Source organism: Geotrypetes seraphini, chromosome 4, assembly GCF_902459505.1.
Source record: "Geotrypetes seraphini chromosome 4, aGeoSer1.1, whole genome shotgun sequence".
Taxonomy (NCBI): domain Eukaryota; kingdom Metazoa; phylum Chordata; class Amphibia; order Gymnophiona; family Dermophiidae; genus Geotrypetes; species Geotrypetes seraphini.
Window position 1 is genome coordinate 115,777,493 of NC_047087.1, and position 13,349 is coordinate 115,790,841.

The 13,349-nt window shown below is 41.1% G+C and overlaps 1 protein-coding gene across 6 annotated transcripts in view; it reads left to right on the forward strand.

The window, feature by feature from the left end:
• Window positions 1-13,349, forward strand: part of LSAMP (limbic system associated membrane protein) — a 1,229,080-nt gene that overhangs the window by 1,112,237 nt on the left and 103,494 nt on the right. For 4 of the 6 annotated variants that reach the window (XM_033941214.1, XM_033941210.1, XM_033941211.1 and 1 more), the window contains 2 exons: window positions 2,280-2,428; window positions 10,355-10,390. In XM_033941214.1, coding sequence (XP_033797105.1) covers window positions 2,280-2,428; window positions 10,355-10,390 — 185 coding nt within the window. The remainder of the gene's footprint in view (window positions 1-2,279; window positions 2,429-10,354; window positions 10,391-13,349) is intronic. The other 2 variants (XM_033941212.1, XM_033941215.1) reach the window with 1 other exon arrangement.

The window sequence follows — 13,349 nt, forward strand, 5'->3', positions numbered from 1 at the left end:
CAAAAACAAAATTACTCTGGCTCGGCCCAAAATTAGCTCACCTGCCCGCCCTCTTCACCCTACCCACAGGCCCTACTCTACACCTTGAGTTCTCAAGCAAGGTCCTTGGCGTCACTATCGACTCCTCCCTTTCCCTCAACGATCACCTGAATTCCCTGGCAAAATCTTGTTTTTTCAGCCTCCACATGCTGAGGAAAGTTAGATCCTATTTTCACCAAAAGCATTTCACCGTCCTTGTACAATCCATCATCCTATCCAAACTCGATTATTGTAACGCCATCTACTTAGGCCTAACGAAAAAAAATCTTTGCAGACTCCAGCTTATCCAGAACACTGCGGCTAAGCTGATTTTTGCTAAACGCAAATATGACCACGTCTCCCCTCTACTTACCAATCTTCACTGGCTCCCAGTACTTTCCAGAATTCATTTCAAATGCTCCTGCCTGGCTTTCAAGATCATTCACGGCATCCTTCCGCCCCTAATCCCTCTATCCTTCCTCGCCCCGACACCAACTACCACCAGATCTGCCCACAGACATAAACTATCCTTCCCCTCTCTACACGGCATCCTCCACGCAGGTAAATCACCGGCCGCTGGAACGACCTCACTGTCCCGCTGCGGAACCTGGACTCCCTCCAACTATTCCGAAAACAACTGAAAACCTGGCTTTTCTCTAGCATATAATAATCTCTTCTCCTGATTACATCCCCTCTTTTTATGCTTTGTAAACTCTTTCTCTTCTCTCTTCCCATATTTTTTAAACTCTGTAAACCGTGTTGAGCTCCACTTCAGTGGAGAAGATGCGGTATATAAACCTAAGGCTTAGTTTAGTTTAGTTTAGGAGGATGGGGAAATAAGAGACAGAACTAAGAGGAAAAAGAGACAGAACTAAGAGGAAAAAGTGTGATGAGCCAGGTTTTTAGGAGAGATTTAAACTTCTGAAGGAATCCCTCAAAACATATGTAGGTGCAAACAGTTATGCATGCCATACGTATGGCAGGTGTAACTGTTGGCACCTAAATGTGCCATTTTAGCACATACCATTTTCTCTCTTTCTCTCTAATAATCACCCAGGTGATTATTAGAAACATAGGGTCTTCTGAAGTCTAGCGTAGGCGATTATTTGCGATATTATTTCTCTTCTCCAGCTTTCCTTCCTGTGATGACCATTTCTTTTCTTCACCCTGCCCCTCATAATGACCACCATTTCTATCTTCCAACCTACCTCCTGCAGTAAATGCCCTTGTGGTACTCCACTCTCCACTCCCAACCACTGGATCTCTATTCTTACCTTGTCTTGAGGTTATGGTGTTGGGCTACTGTGAGGCCTTGCGTATCTGCACATATTCAAGGCCCTGAGCATGTGCAGATTCTCAAGGACCTGCACCAGCCTAGCACATAACCATGAAATCAGGTAAAAAGAGAGATCTGGTCATCTCAGAGGAAGATGGAGGGTGGAGGAGAGCAATGCCAAGGGGGGGGGGGGGGAGGGAGGGCAATTATTGAGGGAATTTTGATTTGGTTTTAAAGCCAAATGTTATGGTGTTTTGGGGTCCTGAAGCAGGGGGTGGACAATTATTGGAGGTGGGAGATTATTAGAGGGAATATGGTAACTTTCTGCATTCTATAAGCACGCAGATCTGGAATGCTCCCTCGTATTTATGCACTAACCCTCAAATTCTATAAATTGAACTAAAAAGTGCATATGCAAATTTAGGCACTAGCTCGGTGTAATTGAATAATGAGCCAATTATTGGGCTCTAACAATTACTGGTGCTAATTGTCATCAAATAAAATTTATTTGTGCATATTTACGTGCCCGGATCTTTAAATAAATTTTATGTGCATCTCCAAAAAAGGAGCATGGCCATGGGAGGGTCATGGGTGGATCGGACATTTCTGTAATTTACGTGTGCTATTAAGGAATAAAGGAGACCTGCGCCTAATTTAGGTATGAGGATTTACAGCACAGTTTAGTTAGTGTAAATTATTGCTCTTAAACTTATATGCAATTCCGGGCATAAGTGCTAGTCTGTAAACTTTGAGCATCATTTATAGAATCATGTTTAGTGCATTTTTTTAGTCAGTGCTGATATTTTATAGAATATAAGAGCTGCCATACTGGGACAGACTGCAGGTCCATCAAGCCTATTTCCAACATGGCTACTTGTTATAGAATAAGAAGGATCAATTTTTACCTCTTCTTGCAATGTATAGCCTTCTTTTGAAGTGAGCAACTTTGAAGAATGTGATTAATCTTATGTCCTTGGATTCTCAGGATAAACAATGCCCAAGGCATGGAGATCAAGAGCATTGGGAGCCGATCCACCCTGATGGTCGCCAACGTCACCGAGGAACACTATGGCAACTACACCTGTGTGGCAACCAACAAGCTGGGAATTACGAACACCAGCATATACCTTTTCAGTGAGTATAGACTCTGATATGAGATCAGGAGGAGGAGAAATCTTTTTTGTTGCTAATAAATGGATGGTGTCCACAAATACTCACTGGGAGTAGGTTTCAGCAGGGCCGGATTAATGGATAGGCCTAGTAGGCACATGCCTAGTGCCCAAAACTGTGAGGGGGGCCCGCTGAAGGAGGATGACTCACCTTGCCATTTTATGAAACAGCAACGTTCCCCCCCCCCAGCATTGACAGCAACGGCCCCCTCCCGGCATCAACGGTAATGCCCCCCCCCCCCCCGACCGCAACATGGCTGGCTCTGTTAAACTAAGGTCCCGCAATGACTGCATCTGCCGGTCCATCCCCCTCTGAAGTCACTTACTTGCTCCAGAAGAAGTGATGTCAGAGGGGGATGGACCGGCAGACGCAGTCATTGCAGGACCTTCCTGTAACAGAACCAGTCGCATTGCCATTGATGCTGAGGGAGCCGTTGCCGTAGATGCCGGGGGGCCCATTGCTGTTGATGTGTGTGGGGGGGGTCCTGTTGCCATTGCCATTGCTGTTGATGCTGCCAGCTGTTCTATTTCTGCTTTTGGGCTACCTTATGCAAAGAAGCTCAGAGGGCAGAGCTGGCAACTGCAATGTTTGGAGGGAGAGAGAAAGGAGCATGGAAGGGTGGTGGAGGGAGAGAAAGGGGGCAGGGTGATATGGAAGGGTGGTGGAAAGGATGGTATGGAACGGTGGTGGAGGGAGAGAAAGGGAGCAGGGTGGTATTTTTTTAACATTTTTATTATTTTATTAAATTACAATAGTGTAATACATTTAATTGAAAATAGCAAAATATTACAGAGAATACACTATTAATTGATAATGCAGTATATGAAATGAAATAAACTATAAACTGTAACTACAGTATAATTATAAACTTTTAAATGCCAGTTCGTATCAATACTTCAGCCCTTATACGTATAGTGCTAAAGCACAGTAGATACCACCATTCAACAGTGAGCAGTAGTGATAATAGAAAGCCTCTTGTGTCTCACCTAGCAATGCAGATTATGACCCACTGGAATTCTAGATGTTGATTCCATAGGGGAGTGGTGGTTGGGTGAAGAGCTTTTGGTGGAGGGGGGGGCTAGTTTCTACCAATCTGGCAGGAAGTAGGTGAACAGAAGAACATCTGTGAATTGAGCAGGAGGCCACTGTCCAGAACGGAGTTAGGCGTAAAACAAAAAAATTACAATCACACGGGAGGGAGGTAGATCAGGAAGACCAAAATGATTATACATAGATTTGCACCATCTCACAGGATGATGCTAATATGTGTGTAAACTGGGCACATATGTTTTAAAAATTAAAAGTATATAGGGGATCTTCCATACCAATATAGTGATTTTGCACCTTTACCCTTATACTAGGTCTTTGTGAACTGGTACATAGATAATTGTGAGTGTGTGTCACATGTTTCAAGCAGAGATCAGCTGGTAACCATAAAAATACACATTCACAGTGTGTTAGAAGCATACTATGATAAATTCTATAGACATACTACAACAAACTGTAGCTGACATAGCTAATATATTTTTGATGATCTTAGGGCACCTTTTACAAAGGTACCCTAGCATTTTTAGCGCACTCACTGGATTAGCGCATGCTATAGCGCGCGCTACCCGAAAAACTACTGCCTGCTCAAGAGGAGGCGGTAGCGGCTAGCGCACGCTATTCCGCGCGTTAAGGCCCTAACGCACCTTTGTAAAAGGAGCCCTTCATTATTAATTTGAGCACCTGAATATGAACCACTTAAGCTATAAGTGGTATATAAATAATAAAATACATACATTTTCAGCACTTATTAGGCTCATTAAATAATTAAGTTGTCTACGTATATCGGCTATGTGCACTGATTTATGTACACAATTTTAGGTGCCCAATTACAGAATTTGGGGGTTAGCACACAAACCACTCATGATTATGAATTTTAAGAATAAAAATGCAAGCTCCATGTCTTACTGGGTGCACGATATAATCAGAGGTATTTCTTCAAACATGTTGTCCATCTGTCTGGTTAAATAGTTTAATATCTCTGTGGATCCATGCCTAAGTGACTATAAACCTCTTCCTTTGGCATTAGAAATATTTGAACATGACAAGGCTCCAGCCAGCTCTTCATCACATTTTCTCGGCAGCCGTCTCTTTCAGCTTGGTTAGTCATCAGCAGCTGATATGCTGTGCAGAGCCACTATATTACCAGATGTTCTGATATGGAGGAGAAAAGGTCTTAAACAAATGATGTTATTTTATTACTTCATAAATAGAAGTTACAACTTAGGGGTATTAGCAATATACTGTATATCATACAGCTCTGGTTTGTCACCACAACTAACATGACATTATATATGAGCTCTGAAATGAAGTTGGAGCCTTGCAGAGCCCAAAGGGAACAATGCATGGTAATATAAAAAGAAAGAAAGAAAAAAAGAAAACCCCAACCAAACAAAAGCCCTTCCTTGTCTCCGGAGGGCCTATGATTATCAGCAAATTTGCTGCTGCTACAACTGAGAATTAAAGGTGGGTGTCCTAGAGCAGTAAGGCTTATATTTAGCGGACATCACCTCTTTAAGAGGAACCAAGTGCGCGATAATCCTCAACAACTTGATCATAGTTCCTTTATAATCTGTGAATATGAATGCTATATTTGTGTTTATGTTTATTCAAATTTGATATTCTGTGCAACTTTCAATAGATCTAAGTGGTTACAATAAATCATTATAATTAAGGAAAATGAAGTCTATAAAATGATAGGAAAGAGCTATACTCATCTCTCTCAAACCAATTACAAAATAAGCAAAAAAACAAACAAACAACCAAAACAAAACATAAATCCATACAAATCCATTGCAGTGTGCTCCGAGGGTATCCAGCTCTGCTGAAACATCTGTGTCCCCCCCCTCCCCCTCAATATAAATACAACTCTTGTGAATTTTCAATACCAAAAGATTGTTGAAAAAAAATAAGTCTTAAGAAGAGTTTTAAAACGCTTCAAATTAGCATCCAGACATAAGTGTTTCTGGATTTGATTCCATAGATATGGGGCAAAATAATAAGATGCTTTTGCTTGTGTGAATTCCCATTTGACTTTCTTAAATGTGAGAACTATCAGTCTATTGTCCTGTAAAGATCTTAAAGTTATTGTGGGTATGTAAGGGATAATCATGGAATGCAAATAAACTGGTGTTTGAGAATACAGTACTTTATGTGTAAGTACTAAGGGCCAGATTCTCAAAACTCACTGGTAAAATCTGGAGGGTTGATGTAGTGACTGTAGCGGGAGTGCTTTTTCTTTTACTGGTGATTCTCAGTATAATAGCATGCAGGGGAGAAGCCTTAGGCAACAGAGCCAATCAGGACCTTAGGCCCCTTCTAGTTCATCCCAGGTTGAACCGGGAAGAAGGCCCACCATTTTGATAAAGCGAGCCTACCAACTGGCGTGGGTATCCCTCCTGCTGTGAGGAAAGGGATGTCGGGGTGGGAGACCACAGCAGCAGGAGGGAGTGAGCATCTCTCCTGCCAATTTTTTTTTTTTTTCTTTTAAAGTACTGGGGGCGGGGGGCATTGAATGACCCTGGGGGAATAGGTAGAAGGAAAGGAGGGAGGAATTAGAGGTCTTTTTCTTTAATTTGTTTGTAGGCAGGAGAGGATGTTTTGTGGTAGGGTCTGACTGTCAAGCCTTACTTTCCTGTCAGTGCCTGAGCCAATCAACACTCAGGCACTGACAGGAAAGCAAGGCTACGACAGCTCAGACCCTGCCAGAAAATTTTGCCTGTAATAAGTGAGCAAAAAAATTTAGAGAATCACCCAGAGTGCTTGTTTTAATGGTAATGACCTCATTGTACTACATTTTAATATTAATGACCGCATAGTATAATTGGAAGCTGCTAGGAAGCTCGGAAAAGACCACAGTGAACTGTTCTGAGAATCGGCCGGTAAAATATTTGGACGCTAAATCAGCTAGGACTGGTTTAGCGTCCATCTTTAAATTCACAGTGAGTTTTGAGAATCTAATCCAAAGACTTTAAGCAACACCCGGTATGAGCAAGGTAACCAGCAATACTGAAGAAACGGCGGGGTGACATGGTTGAACCTCTTTTTTTGTGTCCTAACAATTTCAAAGCAGCATTTTGTAATGTTTGCAAATGTATGATATTAAACTTGAAAATTCCTGCATAAACAATATTGCAATAATACAATCTAATGCTGCACACGAGTAACACAGTATACAGAATACAGAAAATGTATACAGAACAAGCAGACACATTAACAATATAGAAGATTGTTACATGTGAACTCTAATACTGTGGGTGGCCCTGTACCAGTTTTACTCATAGGAAAGCATCATTTCATTAATCTGCAATGAACAGAAGCTACTGAAAGCTTAATCAATCCAAGTGACTTACTCCCAGATTCTATAAAGGATGCCAAAATTTGTGCACCAAATTGTGGGTGCAATCCTGAGATCCAATTGGCAATGATTTTGATTTATGCACACTTTTGTCTGCACACTGTTCTATAAAGTTGCATACCAAAATTGTCTCAGGTGCAATCCAAAAGGGGGAGGAGCCACTGCAGGTACATGAGTAGGTCAGGGGCTTTCCCATAAGTGAGTCTCAGTGTTATAGAATTCCAGCATTGCATGCTCAGCTTGTACACCAGGATTAACCCCAGGTTTTGCTTGGTTTAAGTCCATTTGCCAAAGTTGGTTACAGGAATCAACACTAAGTGCTATTCTATAAAAGACACTTAACACAGAATGCAATTTCAGAACAGATCTTTCTGGAGCCTAACTCGTAGGTGCCATTGAAGGCAATTGTCAATCATCTGCTAGGGGCCATTTATAGAATCATGCCTAGCAGTGCCTAAACGGTCTTAGGCACCAGTAGGTGTTAAAACCATAGGTGCACTCCCATTTAAGCCAGAATTTTATTGGCCTTAATGAGTGTGTCTAAATCAAATCATACCCACAATCCGCCCTAAAACCACACCAATCCTGCCTACTTTCTGGTAGACACCTTGGGGTAGACACCTACTTTGAAGTGGTGAGTTAGGCATCTACCAAAAAATATTTTTTTAATTGTTATTTAATGGCACTTTCAATTATTAGTGCCTATTAAGCCTAATTTAATAATTAAGTTAGGCACGGCAATCTAGACACCTAACTTTAGGTGTCTGTTATAGAATCAGGGCCTTAATGTGTACCATGTACAGTATTTCTGCATTGATGGAAGAGGAAAGGAACATGTTGCAAAAGAGAAAAAAACATTTTTTCATGTATTCTCTCAATACAAGTGGGAAGACTGATGAAATGTATTAATTCGCTCCCAGCTGTACGAGGTAAGTACTACACCAGGTGAGATGTATTGGCAAGACTCAAAGGCTCTTTGTGGGGAGACCCATGGATCAGGTCAACCTTTATAACTGGTCTTGTGTTTTGTTTTGTTTTTACAGCAGAGCTTTGATTTTGTAAGAGTTGCATTTAAATGAGCTTTATTCTTGAATGTATTAGTTTTAGTGGAAACTTTTAATAGAAGAATTACAGACTGATGAGTTCACATCTACCAAAGACTTAGGGCTCCTTTTACTAAGGTGCGCTAGTGGTTTCAGCGTGCACGCTAAATGCTAACGCCTCCATAGAGCTTGCGTTAGTATTTTTTGTTTAGCGCATGGTTTGCGCATGCTAATCTTTAGCGCATGCTAAAACGATAGCACACCTTAGTAAAAGGAGCCCTTAGTACAATGGAACCTGTTAAGAATGCCTCTATTCTGTATATCAGACCTTCTTTAAAATACTGGATGGTACATGGACATGGATGCAGAGAACCTTCTTGTGTATTAGTTTGGATCATTTCCATTGTGTAATGACATAAAGCCTGAAATCTAGTCAATATAGTATTTGGACATTATTTAATTGTGGACGTGTGAAGGATGGAATTTGGGCAGAGTCCACACACACTTAAGGAACAGAAGACAAGAAGCAGTAAATCAGCTGTAATGAACCTAGGATTATTTTTCAGCACTGGTAAAAGCTGTTGTGTGTCACCAGTTGGTTGGATGCCCCTGATGCAGAATTGTTGACGAAATGTGGCCACATCAGCCACAATCTCCTGGGAACGTTAATTTTTTTTAAAAAAAAAACACTTTTCTTCATATGGTCTGCTTTTTGTCTTCTGTTCCTTGTTGGATCTAGTAGACCAGCTGATTCTATAAATGGTGCCTAGATTGGAAGCACCTAGTTACACCTAAACTAAACTTTAGATTTATAGACTGGGTCTTCTTCATAAAATAAAGCTCGACTCGGTTTACATCAATTAAGAAAAGAATAAAAAGAGAAAGATAAATTTACAATTTAGAGCTCAGTTGGTTAGAGGAGCTGTCGTACAGCGAAAGATTAGAGAAACTGGGACTCTTCTCCCTCGGACAGAGGAGATTGAGAGGGGACATAATCAAAACATTCAAGGTACTGAAGGGGATAGACTTAGTAGATAAGGACAGGTTTTTCACCCTCTCCAAGGTAGGGAGAACGAGAGGGCACTCTCTAAAGTTGAAAGGGGATAGATTCCATACAAACGTAAGGAAGTTCTTCTTCACCCAGAGAGTGGTGGAAAACTGGTACGCTCTTCCGGAGACTGTCATAGGGGAAAACACCCTCCAGGAATTCAAGACAAAATTAGACAAGTTCCTGCTGAACAAGGACGTACGATGGTAGGGCTAGTCTCAGTTAGTGCGCTGGTCTTTGACCAGAGGGCCACCGTGTGAGCGGATTGCTGGGCAGGAAGGACCACTGGTCTGACCCAGCAGCGGCAATTCTTATGTTCTTATGTTAGTTTACATTAATTAAAAAAAATATAGAGAAAAACTAAGTTTACAATTTAGAGAATAACCAAGTTTTAAATTTGTTACAGAAAAGTTGAAATGAACCTGCTTCTCTTAACCTTAGAGGGATATTTTTCCATTTCCCCAATTTGCCAGTGAAAACGATTCCTTTAAGCAAAGGAAAAGAGAGTTTGAGTTTTTGTGTGGTCCTAACCAGACCCAGTCTTTGAAAGTTCCAGGAAAGAAGTACAAGTGAGGAACATATTCCAAATAGAATCTTGAAGGTTAAACAGGAACATTTGAAGAGTATCCTAGAAGGTATCGGGAGCCAATTAAGTTTGGCCAGTAGTGGAGATACACGTTCAGATTTACTCTTGTTAAAGATCAACCTAGCCAAATTCCGCACGCAACTCAAAATTTTTAAAATTAATTTATTTGGAATTTTAATTGAAAATGTTATTAAAAGCTAATTAAAAAGGATTAAAAACATTAATTAAAATTGCACATGGAACTCAGTGAGGTGCCTCCCGGGACCTATACTGAGGCGCCATTAAGAGAAATAGAATTTGTTATTCATACTGTATAAGGGAAATAATACACTACCTTGGAAGTTTCACCTTTGTGGATTATTACAAAAGCTACAAACTGCTCCAGGGTATTTAGTGTCATGAGCCCATGGCTGTGGAATGCACTTCCAGATGGGATATGTCAGATCCCTCTGTATCTTTCTTTTCGAAAAGCCTTGAAGGCTTATTTTTTCCAGGAAGTTTTTACCAATTTATAAAAAGAGAAAAATGTATTTGTGGTATTTCATTGTAATTTTAAAGTGTAATTTTAATGTGCATTTGTTTGTTTTATTGCATTTGTATGTATCTTGTAATCTGCATAGATCTTTGAGATTTGCGGAATATAAACGTTTTAACTTAAATAAATAAATACGATTCACTAATCCCTCTTAACCAGTCAGATTTCAGGATTAATTACCTTCTGAATTCATCATTGCTGTTCTTATGGCACATTGCAATGACATCATATAATTTATCCTTTTCATTTCTCCATTTTTATTGTTTTCTTCCATAGAACATGATTTACCCACAATCCCCAACCCTGTTTCAGGTCAGTATATTTTTCCTTGTCATAGATATCTATCTCAGGTCATTCTCCATCAGTTAGTATATGGCTTGAAGCTCTTTACTGAGAGACTCAAACACCTTTGATGATAAAACACAACTACTTCTCAAATCTAAACCAGTTGGTTGAACTGAATGTTCAGATAAATTGAATTTAATGGGTCTCTGCCCAGTTACCAGCAGGCAAATCCACCTCACATAAAAGAATAATAACTTAGCATGTAGCCTGTAGCATATAAAGGCCAGTAGTGATGCAATCTATTTCACTGGACACCCCAAGAATGGCATAGCTGAAAAATACTCATAGCAGCACAAGTACTGAACAAAAGCGTTATGGTTAAGCATAGCTTCTCAAGATCTGCCTCCTGTGCATATAAATGAGGATGTCAACTCATCACGTATCATAAATATGTATACTACTAAGCTGTGGAGGGCAAAGAAGACTCAAAACTGCGGACCGAACTGGAAAATTGCAGCCCTCGGATACATCTGGGGTTCTGTCTGCATTTCCTCTACCAGTGTTGTATAATTTGTGTGGTCAGATTACTATTTTCAGCAGAAGCATTTTGGTTCGGTGTTCATTGCCAACTCTCAACTCCAAAAACATTCTAGAATTCTTGTTTTAATGCCTTAGTAGAGAAAGCAGAGCTATGCTTCTTGAGTTAAGGATAAAGGGTGGATGTTTAGGTTTGATTTTTTTTTTTTTTTTCCTAAATAACAGAAAAAGTTAAAGTTACCACACTGGATAAGCTAAAATATAACGGTGGCGGTTAATGTTTTTTTAAAGTGCAAACTATGGCTGCTAAATTAGTCCTGGATATTCAGTGCTGGGCCAATGCCATTCACCAGCCCAACATGGAAGTAAAGGTGGGTCCGAAGGACCTCCATGAAGTTTAGGGGAAGGTTTCAGGAGGGGTATAAGGTCCTGTTAGGGACAGCTTTGATGCTTCAGGGGGTCTGGGAAGAAGTAGGGTCCTGTTGATGGAGCTGGGAGGGAGGGGAGAACAAGCTATAGACGCTGAATTTTGCCAGCTCCCACATAACTGCTGACTCCTCCTCAACTCCGTCCTTGTTAGTGCCTCTCACTAGTCCTGTTTCAAGATAGCAATTTAGTGCTGATATTCAGTTGTTCTGCCAAGTTAAGTGAAACATAGAAACATAGAATATGACGGCAGAAAAGGGCCATTGGCCCAACAAGTCTCGAAGTGAACTCACATGCTTATCTCATTTTTTCTTAAAATCGAGCACGTTGCTGACCTCAATTACCTGAAGTGGAAGATTATTCCAACGATCAACCACGCTTTCGGTGAAGAAATACTTCCTAGTATCACCATGAAATCTCCCACTCTTGATTTTTAACAGATGCCCTCTTGTTGCCGTAGGTCCTGTAAGGATAAAGATGTCTTCTTCCACCTCAATACGGCCAGTAACATATTTGAACGTCTCTATCATGTCTCCCCTCTCTCTGTGTTCCTTGAGAGAGTATAGCTGCAACTTATTTAGACGCTCTTTATATGGTAGATCCTTGAGGTCTGAGACCATCCTAGTGGCCATTCGCTGAACTGACTCCATTCTCAGCACATCCTTTTGATAATGTGGCCTCCAAAACTGAACACAATATTCCAGATGAGATCTCACCATGGACCTCTACAATGGAATTATAACTTCGGGCTTCCAGCTGACAAAACTTCTACGGATGCAACCTAGCATTTGTCTAGCCTTGGATGATGCTTTCTCTACTTGATTGGCAGTCTTCATATCTTCACTGATGATTACTCCTAGGTCCCGTTCTTGCTAAGGTCTCACCATTCATAGTGTAAGTTCTGCGTGGATTTCTGCTACCAAGGTGCATAACCTTACACTTTTTGGCATTAAAACTCAGTTGCCAAGTTGCGGACCATTGTTCTAGTAAGTGTAGGTCCTGCATCATAGTGTCTGGCATGGTGCTTTTGCCCACTATGTTGCCCACTTTAGCGTCATTGGCAAATAATGCAATTTTACCTCGAAGTCCCTGAGGCAAGTCCCATACAAAGATGTTAAATAGGATTGGACCCAAGACTGAGTCCTGCGGCACTCCACTGATCACTTCCGATGTTTCGGGGAAAGTACCATTGACCACCACCTTCTGGACCTGCCACTGAGCCAATCTTTAACCCATGCAGTCAATGTTTTTCCTAGTTCCAATGAACTTATCTTGTTCAATAACCTGCGGTGTGGGACAGTATCAAAAGCCTTGCTGAAGTCCAAATACACGACTTCCAGGGACTCTCCCATATCTAGCTTTTTTGTTACCCAGTCAATGAAGCTGATTAGATTGGATTGGCAGGACTTTCCCTTTGTAAATCCATGCTGGAGGGGATCCCTCAGCCTCTCGTCGCTCAGGATCGTATCTAATTTGTGATTAATCAACGTTTCCATAAGTTCATAAGTTTACATACTATTGATGTGAGACTTACCGGTCTGTAATTTGCAGTCTCCGACTTGCATCCCTTTTTGTGGAGCGGAATGACGTTAGCTGTTTTCCAGTCCAATGGGACTCTTCCTGTGCTTAGGGAAAGATTGAAGAGCGCAGCTAACGGCTCCGCCAGGACATTCCCTAAGCACTCTGGGGTGCAGTTTATCCAGTCCCATGGCTTTGTTCACTTTGAGCTTTGATAGTTCTTGGTAGACGCTGCCAGTGGTAAATTCAAAGTTCAGGAACGGGTCTTCTGAGCTCTCCCTTTTCTGCAGCTTTGGACCGGATCCCAGCGCCTCACAGGTAAAGACTGAGCAAAAGTATTTATTGAGTAGTTCGGCTTTTTCGGAGTCCGATTCTACATAGTTACCGTCGGGTTTCCTTAGGCGCACTATCCCGTCTGTGTTCCTTTTTCTGTCACTAACATACCCAAAAAAGGATTTATCCCCTTTTTTAATATTGTTAGCTAGATTTTCTTCCATCCGGAGTT